General features: G+C 59.6%; 2 protein-coding genes across 3 annotated transcripts; both read left to right on the top strand.

Moving 5' to 3' along the window:
* Nucleotides 1-3,810: 3,810 nt before the first annotated feature.
* On the top strand, nt 3,811-10,478 carry TAS1R1 (taste 1 receptor member 1). Its single transcript, XM_059909267.1, is given in 6 exon segments — nt 3,811-4,088; nt 6,102-6,235; nt 6,238-6,839; nt 7,298-7,510; nt 7,822-7,942; nt 9,457-10,478. Coding segments are annotated over 6 exon segments (2,217 nt in total). The 5' UTR covers nt 3,811-3,825; the 3' UTR covers nt 10,341-10,478.
* A 347-nt stretch (nt 10,479-10,825) lies between these two features.
* ZBTB48 (zinc finger and BTB domain containing 48) lies at nt 10,826-18,316 on the top strand. 2 transcript variants are annotated; one of them, XM_059909181.1, is made up of 11 exons: nt 10,826-10,898; nt 11,493-12,189; nt 12,668-12,909; nt 15,047-15,161; nt 15,789-15,881; nt 16,251-16,337; nt 16,535-16,689; nt 17,156-17,292; nt 17,364-17,528; nt 17,751-17,839; nt 17,941-18,316. In XM_059909181.1, the coding sequence occupies exons 2-11, from the start codon at nt 11,500-11,502 to the stop codon at nt 18,235-18,237; spliced, it is 2,070 nt and encodes a 689-aa protein (XP_059765164.1). In that variant the 5' UTR covers nt 10,826-10,898; nt 11,493-11,499; the 3' UTR covers nt 18,238-18,316. The 2 variants fall into 2 exon arrangements, with proteins under 2 accessions (XP_059765164.1, XP_059765172.1); XM_059909189.1 differs by having other exon boundaries at nt 15,050-15,161.
* The last annotated feature ends 443 nt before the right edge of the window (nt 18,317-18,759 follow it).

The raw sequence follows: 18,759 nt of genomic DNA on the forward strand, positions 1-18,759 counted from the left end.
GGCCCCTTGGAGGCTCAGGCCCTCCGGCGGTGGGGGGCGGGTCTGGGGGCCGCCTGGGGCGACACCCGGGCCGGGTGTCCCAAGGAAGGCTCCATTTACATTATGCAAAAGCCCCACCCCGGCCGCCTGCAGAGGGAAAGTCAGATACCCCGAGTCCAAGGCCACCTCTCCGGAAATCCACCTAGGATTTTTTTTTCCTGCAGAGAAATCTCCAGGATTGACGTTTTAAACAAAACCGGTCTATTTGCATACCCTGTTTGCATGCATGTGTCTTTGAGCTGAAGGGAGCAACCCTGTTTATAACAAGGCGAAATCGGGATGATTTACTCAGAATTTCAATTTCAGGACACTGAGGACTGGGGTGGGTGTGTGGAGTTGCAAGGTTAACTCAAAGCCTTGTCTCACTGGGTAAACTGAGGCCCAGGTAAAAGGTTTTAAAATCCTCAGCTCCCAGAGAGCAACCTTCCACACCCTGTTCCTCAAGGCCCCCAGAGAAGATGTGTTCCAGCCTTCCTCTGCCTGCCCCCAAATACCAGGGCTCCCTTTCTGAGCCAGGTGAAGCCACAGGCAGCAGTGCAAGGACAGAACCCACAACCGTCCAGAGGAAGGGCCAGTGGGTGCCACCCGGTTTGCACCTGTGCCTTTACCCTGCCCCGTTCCTGAGGAGGACGGCAGCCCCAGACGGTGGAGGCAAACAGCCCGGTTCCTACAACTGGGTTCCAATCCCACCCCTTCCAAAGGCATGAAACCGGGAAGTATCTGGGCAGCGGCCGACCATTCTAGTTAAAAGGCCCGGCCTGGTCCCAGGGCGCGGCGTGGCCATGCCAGGCGCAGGGAGGTCTGGCCAGCGTGTTACTCTGGGGGGCCACGCCTCGTCGGCCTGCAGCTTTCCCTCTCCTGCTGCTGGGCTTTCAGCTGCCACAGCACCGTGTCCTCCTCTGACTTCAGCCTCCCTGGGGATTACCTGCTTGCGGGCCTGTTTCCTCTCCACGGTGACCACCTAGGGGTGAGACGCAGACCCACAGTGACCTTCTGTGACAGGTGAGTGAGGGGTCAGCAGAACTGTCACCTAGGGGGGCCCATGCCTATGGGGCCCTCTGCCAGCCCCCCCTCAGCACGACCCTGCCAGTTCTGCCTCTGGGGTGACCGTCTGAGCTGCCTCCAGTCTCTACCCAAGCTGCAGGCGCCACCTTCAAGCGCTAGCTAGCCCCTTCCCTGGCACCTTGTAATACAGTTTCCACTTTGTAATATGTCTTTTTGCCCTGGCTGTTAGAGTCCTTTGTCTTTTAATTCCATGCCAGTTGTTTCCTGGCTTTGTGACGTAACCAGATGGCAAGGATTAAGCAAGCGTGGTCTTTCCCCTCCTCTGTCTCCTCCGCCACCCCATTCCTCCCCAAGTTCACACTCCTTAGTCTCCCAGACGGCAAGTACGGTTCTCCAGGGGAGGCTTCCCCCCTATGTGGGGACACATAGCAGTAGATGCATCAGGAGCTTAGCAAAGATAAATTAGGTTGGTGTCTTCATGAAGTCAACAGTCTAGGTAGAAAAAACAACGGCCTTTCTTATAAAGAAGACAGTAGCTTGCCATCCATACAAGCATTAGATTTGGGCAGCTTGAAGATGTATCACGGCTCAGCAGCAGTAGGATGCCCGAAACATGAAGCACACCTGACAGCCAGCCCAGGAGGAAGGTTCTGGAAAGCCTGGCGCAGGAGGACCGGCCCAAAGAGCTACAGGTGGGAGCTTGGGAAGAAAAGACTTGAGGGAGGAGGAGACATATGAAAACCGGCTTCAGATAACTGAAGGGCTGTCATGGGCAGGAGGTACTGCATTTCCTTCCAGTGACTCAAGGACAGAAGTGATCAGAACGATGGGAGAGCCTAGCAACAAGCAGAGAGGCTGGGAAATGGAACAGGCTGGCACACTCTCCAAGCGGGGCTGGGCTGAATCATGTCCCCAGTGAGCCCTTGTCGGTGTTTCCCAGAGAGGCCATGAGGAACACAGGCCCTCATCACAGGCATGAGTGTCCCAGTGAAAAGTACTAGTTAAACAAGGTTAAGCACGGACTGTGGTTAATTTCATGTGTCAACTTGGCTAGGGCCTGGTGCCCAGATGTTTGGTTAAACACCAGTCTAGATGTTGCTGTGAAGGTATTTTTAGACGTGGTTAATATTTACCTATTTTTCTTTAAGATTTTTTTTTTATAATTTTTTTTTAAATTTTATTCATTTATTCACTTATCCATGGCTGTGTTGGGTCTTCGTTTTTTTTGTGCGAGGGCTTTCTCTAGTTGCAGCAAGCGGGGGCCACTCTTCATCGCAGTGTGCGGGCCTCTCACTATCGCGGCCTCTCTTGTTGCGGAGCACAGGCTCCAGAAGCGCAGGCTCAGTAATTGTGGCTCACGGGCCCAGTTGCTCCGCGGCATGTGGGATCCTCCCAGACCAGGGCTCAAACCCATGTCCCCTGCATTGACAGGCAGATTCTCAGCCACTGCGCCACCAGGGAAGCCCTAACATTTTTTTGATGTGGACCATTTTTAAAGTCTTTACTGAATTTGTTACAATATTGCTTCTGTTTTACGTTTTGGTTTTTTTGGCTGCGAGGCATGTGGCATATTAGCTCCCAGCCAGGGATCGAACCCACACCCACTGCACTGGAAGGTGAAGTCTTAACCACTGGACCACCAGAGAATTCCCATAGACGTGGTTAACGTTTATTTTTTTTTTATTTTTTATTTTTTTTGACATGATGCTTATCCAGGTATTTTACATGCACCATTGGGAATTTGGTTTTTGGTTTTATTTTTTTAATTATTAGTACCTTTAATTATTATTAATTAATTAATTAATTAATTTTTGGCTGTGTTGGGTCTTCGTTTCTGTGCGAGGGCTTTCTCTAGTTGTGGCGAGCGGGGGCCACTCTTCATCGCGGTGCGCGGGCCTCTCACTATCGCGGCCTCTCTCGTTGCGGAGCACAGGCTCCAGACGCGCAGGCTCAGTAGTTGTGGCTCACGGGCCTAGCCGCTCCGCGGCATGTGGGATCCTCCCAGACCAGGGCTCGAACCCGTGTCCCCTGCATTGGCAGGCAGATTCTCAACCACTGCGCCACCAGGGAAGCCCATGGTTAACATTTAAATCAATAGACTGAGTAAAGCAGATTGCCCTCCATCATGTAGGTGGGCCTCATCCAAACAGTTGAAGACCTTAAGAGAAAAGATGGAGGTCCCCGGAAAAGGAAAGAACTCCACCTTCAGCCTCAACTGCAAAATAAAGTCTCGTGGGATTTTCTAGCCTGCCCTGCAAATCCCAGACTAGCCAGCCCCCATAATCCCATGAGCTAATTCCTTAAAATAAACCTCTCTTGTTTGCTCTCTCTCTCACTCTGTCTCCCTCTCTCCCTCTCTCTCTCTCTCTCTCTCTCTCTCTCTCTCTCTCTCTGTGTATATATATGTATCTCATCTTGGTTCTGTTTCTCTGGAGAACCCTGACTAACATAGCAGGTTTCTCTCCTACGGGACTTGGGAGCCTTTCAGGGCTAACATGCTTATTGGGGGGGAAGCGGGCATGGTATATGTATTTCTCCAATTTGTCCCCTACCTCTCTGAAGGCCTTTCAACAGAACTGTGTGTGCCACAGGGTCCACACTGAGGTCATGGTTGTAGGGGGCTGAACAGATGACCTCAGAGGTTCTTTTCTACCCCCCAAGCCTGGGGTTCCAGGAGACCAGAGGGTCTCAGCAGGGCCTTTTGCCCTTTTCAGCTCTCAGCCTGGCTTTCCCTACAGGCCCAACACCTTCAATGGCCACGGCTACCACCTCTTCCAGGCCATGCAGTTTGGCATCGAGGAGATAAACAACTCCACCGCCCTGCTGCCCAATGTCACCCTGGGGTACAAGCCGTACGACGGGTGCTCGGAGTCAGCCAACGTGTTTGCCACGCTGAGCAGGCCAGGGACGCGCTACGTGGAGAGCCAAGGAGACCCTGCCCACCACTCCCCCGCGATTGTGGCGGTGATTGGGCCCGACGCCAGCAGCCATGTGGCCACCAGTGCAGCCCTGCTGAGCCCCTTCCTGGTGCCCCTGATAAGCTGGCGCCCTGGCAGTTCACTCATCTCCCCTCCTGCCAAGTCCAGTGTGGGCTGGGGTGGGTGGGCAGGAGCTGCCGTGCCTGAGGCCAGCCTGGACTCCTGGGCCTCCTGGGTGGTCACTGCTCGTTAGTCACCTGCCTGGCATTCCTTCCTGTCCAAGCGCCGCTTCCAGGTCTCCCTGCCTCAGTGCTCACTGGAAAATCCATTCTCCTTGGAAACTTCTGCCCTTCTTTCTCCTCCCGCTGTCCTATCACCTTTGTGCAGAACTGAACACCCTTCGTTTCCCACCCCCCCCCAGACTCAGGCTCAGAGGTGTGGCATCTGTCCCTGTGCGGGCCAGTCCCGTCCCTCCCCTCCTCTGCTCGTCGACCTCTCCCTGGGCCTCCTCCTCCACCTACACGCTTGCCCTGTCCTCCTCTATCCTCCAGGCACTTCTCCTCTCGGACCTGGCTGACTCTGCCCCGCTTCCATGCAGACTTCTCCGCAGAGTCCTCTCTTCCTGTTGGCTTCTCCCTCTTTGCCTTTACTCCTCCCTCCGCTGCCCTGGACTCTGCCCTTCTAGCCAGCGCTGGAAGGTGCAGGCTGGGTAGGGATTGGACGTGGTTCAGGTGGCCAGCCTGGAGGTGGAATCCTACACCGCACCCTCTTGCTCAGGTGGGCTGGTACAGGGCCTGGTAGGTGGCCTTTAATCCATTTGATCTTTTTTTTTTTTTTTGGCCCCATGCTGCTCAGCATGCGGGATCTTAGCTCTTAGCTCCCCGACCAGGGAATCAAACCCATGCTCCCTGCATTGAGAGCGTGGAGTCTTAACCACTGGACGGCCAGGGACGTCCCTCCATTTGACCATTTTGACACTTTCCCTCAGCATTTATGACCCTTTCACTTGGGGCACTTCTTTCTTGGTCTCCTTTAGAGAATTCTGCCCCCCGCCCCCCATCTGCTCTGAGAAGGCGGTGACTCCCTAGGGCAGACCCCTCCCCTTCCCAGGCAGGCCGAGGCCCGGGCTGAAATTCCTGTCTCCACCTTCCTTCTGACTCCTGAGCACCCGCCTTATTTCCAGATGCTCGCCCAGCGCCCAGCGTCTCCACTTCATGGACCCAGCAGGCCCCCAGATGAACTTCCCTCCCCACGTAACACAAGCCTCTTGTCTTCCTGCATCCCCTCCCCGGCCCATCTGGCAGAGCGACTGTCTCTAAGGAAGCCAGAAACCCTGCAGTCCTACCTGCACTCCCTTCCCTGCCCCGACGTTTAGCTCATCTCCACGGCCTCTGCCGGGGGTCGGTGAGGGAGGGGGCCCTCACCGCTGCCAGCTCTGTCCCTTCTTCTCTATGGCCACTGCCGCAGCTTTAACTGACCGCCCTCCCCTCTCATCTAGATGATTCCATCAGGTCCTAGGAGTTCTCCGTGACTCTGGCCTTGAGCCTTTTTTTTGTTGTTGTTAGTTCCCTGACCAGGGATTGAACTTGTGCCCTTAGCAGTGAAAGCTCGGAGCTCTAACCACTGGATAGCCAGGGAATTCCCCTGGCCTTGAGCCTTTTTAAACACGTTCCTCACTGATCAGAGATACACTCCTAAAACACAAGTCTGATGTCACTTCACTACCTAAACCCTGAGGCCTTGGGATAAAGCCCCAGCCCCGCAGCACGGGGGCTAAGGCTTCCCGCCCTGACCAGACACACCTGCTCAGGCTCTCTTTCTTCCTGGATCTGACCTCCAGCCGAGTGGAAGTCCCTGAAGGGCCCCACGCACGTACCGTTTCGCTCCCTGCATGCGGTTGTGGTCCCTTTGTCCACAGGACAGAGTCCCATTCTTCTCCCGGAAGTCTCCCTAGGGACCTGCTCCCTACCTGACGTGTAACCTCTTAGCCTCGTGTGTCAAGTGGTGCTCTGCTTGAGACCCTGCGCCAGGATGTCTCCATCCTCCCCGTGTCCCCACGCCCAGCACAGGGCTGGCACTGGGGGGCCCTCACTCGAGGCTGATGCCACTGAACTTGCTGACCTGAACCCCGCAGGTCAGTTACGATGCCAGCAGCGTGACGGTCGGCGTGAAGCGGCTCTACCCCTCTTTTCTGCGCGCCATCCCAAGTGATGAGCACCAGGTGGAGATCTTGATGCTGCCGTTGCGGAGGTTCGGGTGGGTCTGGATCTCCATGGTGGGCAGCTAGGGGTGCAGGCGCTGGAGGGCCAGGCCACCCAGCAGGGCATCCGCGTTGCCTGCAAAGACATTGTGCCTTTCTCTGCCCAGCCGGGCGATGAGAGGACGCAGAGCGTGATGCGCTGCCTGGCCCAAGCGAGGACCACGGTCGTGGTCGTTTTCTCCGGCAGGCAGCTGGCCAGGGTGTTCTTTGAGTCCGCGGTGCTGGCCAAGCTGACTGCCAAGGTGTGGGTCGCCTCAGAAGACTGGGCCATCTCCAGACACATCAGCAGTGTGCCTGGGATCTGGGGCATCGGCACAGCGCTGGGCGTGGCCATCCCACAGAGGCGTGTCCCTGGCCTGAAGGAGTTTGAAGAGGCCTATGTCGGGGCGGACAAAGGAGCCCTTGCGCCTTGCCTCAGGGGCTCCTGGTGCAGCAGCAAGCAGCTCTGCAGAGGGTGCTGGGCTTCCACGGCACAGAAGATGCCCACACTTGGAGCATTCTCCATGGGCTCCGCCTACAACGTGTACCAGGCTGTCTATGCCGTGGCTCACAGCCTCCACCAGCTCCTGGGCTGCGCCTCTGGAGTCTGTTCCAGAGGCTGGGTCTACCCCTGGCAGGTAAGGCACTTAACCTGCCACTGGCACCCTATATCAGGGTGCTTTCCTGAGGCAAGCGGAGCGGTTCCTCTTCGGCTACCCTGAATGCAAGGGGTGGGGGGCAAAGGCCCCCGACTGGAGGCTGATCCCGTCTCTGAGGCTCGTGTTCGTCTTCTGTTCTCTGAACTGTGGCCCCTCCCACCCACCATGCCTCAGATCCAGGGCTTGAAACCTCTGCAGAGGGCTTCTTTGTTCGAGACTTCCTCTCACTCAGGAGGCTGGATAGGAGGGTGAAGGGGCCTCCTAGGAGGGGAGAGGGCCTGAGGAAGGGACCAGAACTTCTAGATGGGCTGAAACCACCCAGATAGAAGCTCAGCAAGGCCCCATGCACTTGCTTCCTGAGCCATCTGGGTCCCGGTGGGTCCTGGAGGAGCAGCCTGTGTCAGCTATGGCAGCGCCGTTATCCCTGTTTGTTTCAGCTTCTGGAGCAGATCCGCAAGGTGAATTTCCTTTTACACAAGGACATCGTGACATTTAATGACAATGGCGACCCCCTCAGCAGTTATAACATAATTGCCTGGGACTGGAGTGGCCCCAACTGGACCTTCAGGGTCATCGGCTCCTCCTTGTGGTCTCCAGTTTGGCTAGACATAAATACGATCAAAATCCGGTGGCATGGAAAGGACAACCAGGTAACGGGGACGTGGTCACTCACCAGGTGACTGCCTGACGGGCAGCCTGGAGCACGGGGACAATGCTGACACAGAGCAGGAGAGGGGATCCCAGGTATCAGGCCACTGTGACTCTCCCCAGCCCTGCCAGGGGAGCTCCACGGGCTCACAGACAGACGCCCGGTCGTCGCTGGTTCACACAACCAGGGGCTCTGCCCTGGGAGTAATCCGCGAAGGCGGATGCCCAGAGATCCAGTTTTCCATCCTAAGAGCGAGTGTCCCTTGAGCTGGGCCCCTCCGCATGGTTGCAGAACACCTGTGGCTTCTTGCAGGTGCCTCAGTCTGTGTGTTCCAGAGACTGTCCTGAAGGGCACCAGAGAGTGATCATGGGTTTCCACCACTGCTGCTTCGAGTGTGTGCTCTGTGAGGCCGGGACCTTCCTCAACAAGAGTGGTGAGTGACCCAGTGATGAGTGGGCGAATCATCCAGCACTCCTAGGGTCTGTAGAGCAGATGAATGGACCTCCCTTGGGCCACACATGTGCAGAACCAGGACCCTGGTCACTTTGCTGCCAGTTAGGGACAGGTTGGGGGACACCTTCCATCAGACTGAATTCTGATCAAGCAGAAAGAAACAAGCAGTTGAAGGCCTCATATATAGCTGAGTTCTTTCTTTCTTTCTTTCTCTTTCTTTCTTTCTTTTGTTTTTGGCTGCATTGAGTCTTAGTTGTGGCATGCAGGATCTTTCGCTGCGGCCCATGGGCTTCTCTCCAGTTGTGGCATGTGGGCTCAGTGGTTGCAGCATGTGGGCTTAGTTGCCCTGCAGCATGTGGGATCTTAGTTCCCTGACCAGGGATCAGACCCATGTTCCCTGCATTGGAAGGCGGATTCTTAACCACTGGACCACCAGGGAAGTCCCTACCTGAGTTCTTTATTAGACAGCTCCCAACCCAACGCCTACAGAGGCAATTTCATCCTAAATTCAACATATATTTTAAAAAAATATTTATTTATTTGGCTGCACTGGGTCTTAGTTGCAGCACATGGGATCTTCGTTGCCGTGTGCAGGATCTCTACTTGTGGCATGTGGGATCTTTTAGTTGCGGCATGCGGGCTCTTAGTTGCGGCCTGCAGGATCTAGTTCCCCGACCTGGGATCGAACCCAGGCCCCCTGCATTGGGAGCTCAGAATCTTAACCACTGGACCACCAGGGAAGTCCCCCTAAATTCAACCTGTTTATCCAAACAGATGTGGCTATCATTCCCTTTGTGCCCTCCCATGTTATCTGTATGAAGTCCCTTCTGTTGTCCATGCCAGTGACAGCTGACACCTTGAAGAGCTTGGCCTGAATGCAGATACTAGCATGTCTGCAGAAGGACAAAAAGCATACTCTACCCAGTGATGCAAGGTCAAGACCGGAGAGCAAATGGAGGTAGCTAAGGGCTCAGCCCAGAACTGGACTCCAGGGGCCACGTGCCTTCCTTTTACTGTCTCTGCGGGCGTGGGAATGTATCCCTTCTACCCTGAGAGAGTCAACTCAGAGAAACCACAGAGCGGCAGCTCAGGCAGGTGGATTTGGCTAGTGGGAGTGCTGGGGAGAGATGAAAAGACCCTTCCTTTGGGGCTGGCTGCTCGCATTGGATCATAGCCTCAAGGTTATGTGGGTTAAGGCCCTCTCTACGACCTCTTGGTTTGCAAACCCCTTCTGGGTTTCATGGGATCATGAGCCATACAGAACCGACCCAAGTGCAAGTGTCTCCACAGTCTGTGATTAACACAGGCATGTTGAGGAAACACTTGGCCTGGGGGCCCTCACTCAGGGCTACCCCATCTCGCTGTGCCTGGCAGAGCCCAGCTCCTGTGCTACAGCCCTCCCAGAACCTTGCGCGCTTGCACGGCCTCCCTTCCCTTCCCCATTCCTGCTATGCTTACCCGGCTCTCAGGAACCCTCTCTGCCTTCCCCTCCAGACCCCTACAGCTGCCAACCTCGTGGGAGAGAAGAGTGGGCACCTGAGAGAAGCCAGACCTGCTTCCCACGCACCGTGGTGTTTCTGACTTGGCATGAGCCCATCTCGTGGGTGCTCCTGGCAGCTAATACGCTGCTGCTGCTGCTGCTGCTGGGGGCTGGGACTGCTGGCCTGTTTGCCTGGCACCTAGACACGCCTGTGCTGAGATCGGCTGGAGGCCGGCTGCGCTTCCTCATGCTGGGCTCCCTGGCGGGGGGCGGCTGCGGCCACTATGGCTTCTTTGGGGAGCCCACGCTGCCCACATGCCTGCTGCGCAAAGGCCTCTGTGCCCTTGGTTTTGCCATCTTCCTGTCCTGCCTGACGATCTGCTCCTTCCGACTTGTGTTCATCTTCCAGTTTTCTGCCAAGGTACCCACCTTCTTCCATGCGTGGGTCCAAAACCACGGTGCTGGCCTGTTTGTGGTGATCAGCTCAACAACCCAGCTGCTTATCTGTCTAATGTGGCTTGCAGTGTGGACCCCACTGCCCACCAGGGAATACCAGCCCTTCCCTCAGCTGGTGGTGCTTGACTGCACAGAGGCTGACTCACTGGGCTTCACGCTGGCTTTCGCCTACAATGGACTCCTCTAGGTCAGCGCCTTTGCCTGCAGCAGCCTGCTCCTCGACTTCGTGTCCTGGATCGCCTTCTTCACCATGGCCAGTGTCTACCAGGGCAACTACCTGCCCGCGGTCAACGTGCTGGCCATGCTGAGCAGCCTGAGTGGCGGCTTCAGCGGTTATTTCCTCCCCAAGTGCTATGTGATCCTGTGCCGCCCAGATCTCAACAGCACCGAGCACCTCCAGGCCTCCACCCAGGACTACACCAGGCGCTGTGGCTCCACCTGACCAGTGGGTCGGGCAGGGTCAAGCCGGGGCAGGGTGAACTGGAAGTCTCCACTGCTCTCAGGGTTGAAGGTGGAATGGGGCGCCCAGGAGGCCTCTGGGCTCCTCAGCCTTGGCTTGGGAAGTGTAAGCCCACGGGAGAGCTCAGTCCGGGCTGCGCTGGCTGCCAATAAAGAGGTGAAATGTGCGTCTTGGCTGTGCTTCCTCTCTGGGGCGAGGGTAGGGCGCTGTCTCTTCAAGCCTGAGGGCACTGCGCGGCCGGGCTAACCGCAGCCGGAACCTCGGGACTCCGAGCCGGGAGTAGACTCAACGTCCAGCTTGGCGTTGCTAGGCAACCCCAGGAGGCGGGCCCAGCGCCGAGGGAACGGAGCTGGCCCCGCCTTTCCCTGCACCCCATTGGCTGTTATCTACGTGGTACCGCCTCCAGGGGCCGGAGGTAAAGGCTAGCGCCTCCGAGGCGTCCCGCCCCGGCCGGCGCGCTCTGACGTCACGTCCGGCGGCGGCGGCGGCGGCGGCAGCGTCTCTGCACGGTCGGCCCGGCACTTACCGCCGGGGCAGTCGGTCAGTGGGGCTGTGCGGGCGACCTGGCTTGGGACCGGAGGGGTTGGCGTAGGGAGGACTGGCCCGGGTGAGGAGGTCGGGAGGAACGGGGCGAGAGAGGGGGCGCTGTGGGCCGCGGTGGCTGTTGACGGAGTGTGACCGCGGCCGCCTTCCGCCCGGCCGCTCCGGACGTGTGGGCGCGGCGTGGGCTCCGTTCACCTGTCTGCAGCCGCCACCCTCCCCTGCGTCGGGCCCTCTCGCTGTGCCAGGCTGATGAGTTCGCGCTGATCCCCCGCCTCTTCTCTCAAACTTTTGATTTCCTCCCACCAGCACCCTTCCCGACTCTGTCCCCACCTAGTCCGCCTGCGCCTCCGCCACCCACACTCTCTGGGCACCCCCGGTATGGGCTGCTTACTTGGCCCCGGCCCCCAGGGAGGCTTTCAGTCCGTTCCTGTGTCAGCTTGCACCTTCTAACCTTGATCTAAGCCCTGGTTGTAATAAATGTGACTGAATAGAGTCTGCCTCCACTTACCCTCTTCTCAGATCCAGGGGCTTTCTCTTACTACCCCTCGGTTGGACTGGTCATGGGGTCACTGCTGCCTTTCTCCCTTTCAGACGGACCATGGACGGCTCCTTCGTCCAGCACAGTGTAAGGGTTCTGCAGGAGCTCAACAAGCAGCGGGAGCGGGGCCAGTACTGCGACGCCACCCTGGACGTGGGGGGTCTGGTGTTCAAGGCGCACTGGAGTGTCCTCGCCTGCTGCAGCCACTTCTTCCAGAGCCTCTATGGGGATGGCTCGGGGGGCAGTGTCGTCCTCCCTGCCGGCTTCGCTGAGATCTTTGGCCTCCTGCTGGACTTTTTCTACACTGGCCACCTCGCCCTCACCTCGGGGAACCGGGATCAGGTGCTCCTGGCAGCCAGGGAGTTGCGGGTGCCAGAGGCTGTAGAGCTGTGCCAGAGCTTCAAGCCCAAAGCCTCAGTGGGACTGGCACCAAGTGGCCACAGTGGGCTGGGGAAACCCGCCCCTCGGGATGTGAACAGCCACCTCAAGGAGCCAGCAAGCTTGGAGGAAGAGGAAGTTTCGAGGACGCTGGGTCAAACCCCCAGGGATCAGGAGCTCAGCGGTAGTCCCAGCCTCCAGAGGTGCCAGCTTGGTCTCCCTGCTCAGAGTGAGAACCCCTCCTTCCTCCGTGGGAAACTCAAGCAGGCTCTGAAGCTTTGTCCCCCTGAGGACAAGGAGCCTGAGGATTGCAGAGTGCCCCCAAGGCCCTTTGAGGCTGAAGGTGTCCAGCTGCAGGGCGGGAGTAACGAGGTACTGTGCCCAGGATGCTGGAGCAGGGGAGGCAGGAGTGGGGAGGAGAGACTGACGCTTTTCCGGGATAATCTGAACCCTAAGGTAGAATCTGTTTTGTGGGTTTAGAACAGATTTCCTCCAAATGTAGGAAGCCAGCTCCATCCTGCATCCTCAGGCTGACCTTTCTGCGAGTCGTGTTCGTGGTTGCCAGCTTCTTGGGGTCGAGTGGGCGGCATCAGGTGTTTCCCAGGGTAGTGAAATCCAGGCAAACTTACCCACAAATAGAGCTCCTGCTCTCCAAACCCGAGATTCGGATGCTGCCTGCCCTGGGACCCTGAAGGGAACAGTCACTGATGAAGGGACTTGTCTGGGGATGTGCCTGGGTTGGGACTTGGGATGGAACTGGATGGAGCTGGCTGCCCCGTAGATCCGTCCCCAGCACCCCTGCTGATTAATTTGGTGACCTCGCTCCCTCCTGCTGCCTCTTCTGCTCTAGTGGGAAGTGGTGGTTCAAGTTGAGGATGATGGGGATGGCGATTATGTTTCTGAGACTGAGACTGTGCCGACCAGGAGGAAATCAAACGTAATCAGAAAGCCCTGTGCTGCCGAGCCGGCCCTGAGTGCAGGTTCCCGGGCAGCCGAGCCTGCTGAGAACAGAAAAGGTACAGCGGTGCCGGTTGAATGCCCCACATGTCATAAAAAGTTCCTCAGCAAATATTATCTAAAAGTTCACAACAGGTAAACGTTCTGTTTTTCTATTTTCTTTTCCCACCTGCTGTTCCCGTGTTGGGGGAGGGGGCCTGCATCCCCACTTCTGGGCCGCGTAGGGGCCAGGGGCTCCATCTCAGACCCACAGAGCGCCTGGCATTGGCGTCCTCTGGCCTGCGGGGAGTGAGCACCTGACCTTGGTTGGCTTGCTTCTTCCTCGCCCTCCTGCGAGCGCTCTGCTTGGAGTGGGTCTGTGGACACCTTAGCAACAGGTTCCACGCGCTGTGAACGTCGACCTCCAGCTGGCTTTTCCCAAGGGTGTGAGAGAAGCCTGTGGCCCCGGGCTGTGGCTGTGGCCTGGCAGTGTGGGCTTTGGGCCAAGATGTCAATCTTTAGGGTTGGTGCCACCCACATTTCTGGGGACAGGTTAGCTCTGAGGTGTCAGCAGAGCATTAGAGACCATTCGTCTAAAGCTGCCGTGTCCCATAAGGTAGTCAGATGCCACGCGAAGCTATTTTAATTTAAAATCAAAGTAATTAAAATTAAGTAAGTTCAGTTCCTCAGTCACACTAGCCGCATTTCAAGGGCTCAGTAGCCACGCGTGGCCCCAGCTGCCGAATGCGACAGGACGGACGTAGAGCATTTCCATCATCCCAGAGCGTCCTCTTGGAAGGCGCTGCTCCAGAGGCCTTGCTCTCTGCGGGGCCTGCAGGGATGGCAACTAGGTGACACGCCTTTTAGTCTTGCCCGTCCTTAGCCCAAGACGTCACTTGGTGCGATTTCTTGCCAGGCCAGGCTGGGCCATAACACGTTTTCTCAGTATGACACTCTCAGAAGCCACTAGCGACTGAATGGAGTTGGAACTGGGGCTGAAGCCCATTTGCTGTCCCTGCTCTGGGGGCAGCTGCTGCCAGCGGAGCCTTTGGGGAAGTCACCCTGGGGTGGTCTGTGTCTGCCTGGACGCTCTCCCAGTGTAAGACCAGGGTGCAGGCACCGACCCCATCCTTACCTTGGGCTGCAGGCTGCTAGACCGTCCCTGAGAACTGGGAAGGGGTGATGGCCTCCTGAGGTCTTTGGGATGGGGGACAAGACAGTCAGTATAGCGGCAGGGGATGAGAGGAGTGTGTGGCCTCTGGCAGGTTGTCGGAGCTCTCCCCACGCCACTCCCGGGCTCTGAAGTCAGGGTTCATTTAGCTCATTCAGTGAGCTTTCTGCCTGGTGGCTGGGCGCACCGGATACCTGAGTGAACAGAACAAAGAGGCCTTGTGGAGCTTGCCCTCCAGCAGGGCGATGAGACCCTGAACTACCAGATAAGAGACTTCGCAGCGCGATAAAGGGAAAAGGACAGCAATGCCAGGGGGCTGGGGAGTTCAGGGTGGGGTCAGGTTGCGATTGTAAAGAAAGGAGATAATCCAGCAGACTCAAAGGAAGTGAAGAAGTTTGCCTAATGGATGGCTGGGGAGAGCACTCTGGGCCAGAGAGGGGCCAGAGCAGAGGCTCTGGGGTGGGAGGGGGCCAGCAAGGTAAGGGGCAGGCCAGCAGTGCCCTCACAGGCCCCCAGGCCTTTCTCAGGGTGAGATGCCAAACATTAGAGGGTTGTGAGCAAAGAGGCGATGCGATCTGGTTGTACTTGAGGGCCCGTCTGGCTCCTGAAGTGGAAACCCGACGGGAGGTAGGTGTGGAGCACGGGATGGGTAGGAGGCCCAGACGGCGGCCCAGGGATGGCGTGGCCGCACTAGATGGTAGCATGGAGGCCAGGTGAGGTGGTCAGATTCTGGCTGTGGTTTTGAAGGCTGAGCCCATGGAAGTTCCAGGCAGACTGCGTGGTTTCTCCAGGGAGTCAGGGCCCAGGGATCATTTCTGTCTTCGGAGAGATGCTGGCTGCTGGGCCTCCCCATCGGCCTGCGGCTCTGGGGCGGCCCCTCCGGTGTGGAGCTGTGCCGTGCCCTCCCTTGCAGAGTCTCCGGGAGGGAGGAGGGTTTCTGGGCTCACCTCTGCAGCTTCACCAGCTGGGTCTGGCCGAGCCTCGTGGAGAGCCTCAGGCGGCGGCCCAAGCCCCGTCTTCCTCTGCCGCGGAGCACAGCGCTGTCAGAGGTGCTGGAGGGGGCCTGGGTGAGGGAGGGCGGCAGGTCCGCTCAGCCCCGACACCCCCCGTGGCTTCTCCCAGCAGGAAACACACTGGGGAGAAACCCTTCGAGTGTCCCAAATGCGGGAAGTGTTACTTTCGGAAGGAGAACCTCCTGGAGCACGAAGCCCGGAACTGCATGAACCGCTCGGAACAGGTACTTGGGGGCCAGCCCGGGTCCTGGCGGGCAGGGCACGCTGGCCTCTGTCTCTCTGCCACCCGGGAGGGGCCCCAAGGGGACTGGCCTAGATGGGACTGTAAACTCAAGAGCTGCAGGGTCCTTGGATGTCATCGGGTCCACTTCCTGGCGCAGGTTGGGGGGACAGGTCCCAAGGGCGGGCGGCACAAGCCCAGGAGGGACTTTGTAGGAGGCATTTTGGGTTTGCCTGCCTGGGCCCCTGGGCTTTGGAGAAGGGGTACTTCGGTGGGGCGGTGGCTGCTGAGAAAGGCCACCTGGCCACCTCCCCCCATCCCCCTGGTTGGCCCGTGTGACTCGGTGGCTAAACCCCACCCCCACCTCTTCCTAGAGGCCTGTCGCCTGCAGGCTGCGGCCCCGTCCCGGCCTGGCCCCCAGCCTGGCGTGGTGGGCTTGCAGCGTTCAGCGAGGGTCAGCGTCAGGGCAAGCAGGTTACGTTTTGCCCTCTCCCACCCTAGCGCCCCCCCCCCCACCCTCCCCCCGCCCCGGGCAGACTCTTCCCGGAAGCCAGTGGAAGCCCCAGCCGAGGCTGCCGTCGAGGCAGAGGCCCCCGCTGACACTGGCCCCGCTTGCCCCTCACACTGCCAGGTCTTCACATGCTCTGTGTGCCAGGAGACATTCCGCCGGAGGATGGAGCTGCGGGTGCACATGGTGTCCCACACGGGGGAGATGCCCTACAAGGTCAGGCTCGGCCTGTCCCCAGGGCTGGGGGCCGAGGGGCGGCCCCAGGGTCCCTTCCGCCTAGCCCTTTACCCGGGATGGTGTTGGGGGGCCTCCCCCTCGCCAGCCGTCGAGGAGCCCTGCCCTCCCTCCCCGTGTCTGGTGCTCCTGTATCTTTGGGCGAGGCTGCTGTTTCTTTCCGCAGAGGGCAGCCTCAGCCTCGGCGTGGGCGTAGCACCAGAGGCCCTCCCCAGTGTGGCCTTCACACGGGGTCGGGGAGCCTCCGCATCTTGGCTGTGCCCTGCCTTTGGGTCCCCGCCCGACAGCCTGGGGGTGGCCAGGGCTCTGTTGGTGCCGCGGCCTCAAGGGGGACCGTGGCCTGTCTTCCAGTGCTCCTCCTGCTCCCAGCAGTTCATGCAGAAGAAGGACCTGCAGAGCCACATGATCAAGCTGCACGGAGCGCCCAAGCCCCACGCGGTGAGTGCCAGGCCGTCCTGAGGGCCCTGAGGACCGGGGCCGGGCGCTCCGATGCCGGGCACCAGCACGGTGAAGGCGGCGTGGCCGCGTCCAGAGTGGCGGGCTGTGCGGGTCCGCCATGAGGGGTCCGGGGGGTTCTGTGGGGCTCCCGGGCGGCCCTCCCTCCTGACTCTCGCCCTGCTCACCCTGTCCCTTAGTGTCCCACCTGCGCCAAGTGCTTCTTGTCCCGGACGGAACTGCAGCTGCACGAGGCCTTCAAGCACCGCGGGGAGAAGCTCTTTGTGTGTGAGGAGTGCGGCCACCGGGCGTCCAGCCGAAACGGCCTGCAGATGCACATCAAGGCCAAGCACAGGTGGCGGTGGCCCGTCTTCCCCCAGGGCCTGGCCCTGCTGCTGCCTCCAGGCCCGCGGGTGGGCTGGGAAGGCAGAGTTTGCTGCCACTCACCCAGAGTGCCCCCCACCCTGAGTCTGGTGCCTGCAGCCTTTCTGGGTGGGGACGCCTGCCGGATGAGCAAGCCTGTTGGGCCAGCGAGGCTGGGGGGAGGGGATTTCAGGCAAGACCAGGCTCCCTACCCCTGCCCCGGGCAGCTTCTCAGTTTCCCGTGGCTCCCGGGATGGAGCTCGTGCTCCTCTCCCAGCCCTGCCCAAGCCCTTCCTCCAGGCAGCTCGCAGCAGCCTGGGCCCGTTCCCAAGGCTCAGGCCAGCTGGCCTCAGCCTTGCCTGTTTCCGTGGCTCGGGCCGGCCGTGTTCCCAGCTGCAGTGGCGCCTAGGGGGCCACTTCCCTCGGTGACGCCTCTGCCTGTGTCCCCACCTGGACAGGAACGAGAGGCCGTACGTCTGTGAGTTCTGCAGCCACGCCTTCACCCAGAAGGCCAATCTCAACATGCACCTGCGCACGCACACAGGCGAGAAGCCCTTCCAGTGCCACCTCTGCGGCAAGACCTTCCGCACCCAAGGTGAGGCAGGCCGTCCCCTCCCCGTCCTGGGGCTGAGGCCCGGCGGCTGAGCCCTCACCTCGTCCCCGCAGCCAGCCTGGACAAGCACAACCGCACCCACACCGGCGAGAGGCCCTTCAGCTGTGAGTTCTGCGAGCAGCGCTTCACGGAGAAGGGGCCCCTGCTGAGGCACGTGGCCAGCCGCCACCAGGAGGGCCGGCCCCACTTCTGCCAGATCTGCGGGAAGACCTTCAAAGGTGCCTGGGCCCGCCCCGGGCGAGCCTCGGGTTGGGGAGAGAGGGCCGGAGGGGCTGTCACAGGCCGGCAGGCAGGGGCGGAGGCTCCCCAGGGCCCCGGGCGGTAGTGATCTCAGGGTGGCGCTGGAGAGCCTGGCAGGGCCCAGAACGGCCGCAGGCTGTGTCTCCTCTCCGGGCTGGAGCCCTGCTCCCGCCCCAACGCTGGGCCCTTCCCTCCTGCAGCCGTGGAACAGCTGCGCGTGCATGTGAGGAGGCACAAGGGGGTCAGGAAGTTCGAGTGCACGGAATGCGGCTACAAGTTCACCCGGCAGGTAGGCCTGGGGCTGGCCTCCTCCTGCCCCCCGCCCCCCTGGCCCCTGAGCCCCTCCCCCAGACGCCTCTGTGCCCAGCCTGAGCCCCCCCTCCCCGCTAGGCCCACCTGCGGAGGCACATGGAGATCCACGACCGGGTGGAGAACTACAACCCACGGCAGCGCAAGCTCCGGAACCTGGTCATCGAGGACGAGAAGATGGTGGTGGTGGCGCTCCAGCCGCCCACCGAGCTGGAGGTGGGCTCGGCTGAGGTCATCGTGGAGTCGCTGGCCCAGGGCGGCCTGGCCTCCCAGCTCCCTGGCCAGAGACTGTGTGCGGAGGAGAGCTTCTCGGGCCCGGGCGTCATGGAGCCCTCGCTCATCATCACGGCCGCCATCCCCGAGGACTGTGACACGTAGTCCTGCCCCCCTCGCCAACCCCGCGGCCCCCAGCCCACTTGGCCCCATCCCCCAATAAACCAGATGGCTTTGGACTCAATTGTTCTGGCCCATCCAGCGGCCTGGTCCCCGGGAACCTGGGCTCCAGGGAGGTGCTGCTTTCCCACCGTGTCCTCTAGAAGAAACGGTGTCCTGCCTGATCCTCCGTGCACCCCCGAGCTTGGCCAGCAGCTTCCCCACATTGTCGGGAGACCCCAGCCAAGTGAAACTTGGGCAGGTAGCTTTGGGGGACAAGCCTCTGGCCCAGGGCGCTCTCATCTTTCTCCATCTGGGTTTTAGAACCGGGACCAGTGGCCAGGGCCCTGACGATGGTGGCTGGCCCAAGATGGGGGCCCCGTTACTCTGCAGCCAAGTGGACCTGGGAGCCTGAGGACAGTCAGGCTTGTGGCTAAGCATGCTCTGGACCCTGGCTGGCGGCATGACCACGGACAGGACCTTTCCCTGGGGGAGAAGCTTGGTTTGCTTGTCCAGGAGGCTGGCTTG

This window comes from Balaenoptera ricei, chromosome 1 (assembly GCF_028023285.1).
Source record: "Balaenoptera ricei isolate mBalRic1 chromosome 1, mBalRic1.hap2, whole genome shotgun sequence".
NCBI classification, from domain to species: Eukaryota; Metazoa; Chordata; class Mammalia; order Artiodactyla; family Balaenopteridae; genus Balaenoptera; species Balaenoptera ricei.

Coding starts and splice junctions, on each gene's coding strand:
- ZBTB48 (XM_059909181.1), top strand. CDS start 11,500: ATGGACGGCTCCTTCGTCCAGCACAGTGTAAGGGTTCTGCAGGAGCTC. Junction 12,910..15,046: donor TATCTAAAAGTTCACAACAG/GTAAACGTTCTG, acceptor GGCTTCTCCCAG/CAGGAAACACACTGGGGAGA. Junction 16,338..16,534: donor GAGCGCCCAAGCCCCACGCG/GTGAGTGCCAGG, acceptor CCTGTCCCTTAG/TGTCCCACCTGCGCCAAGTG.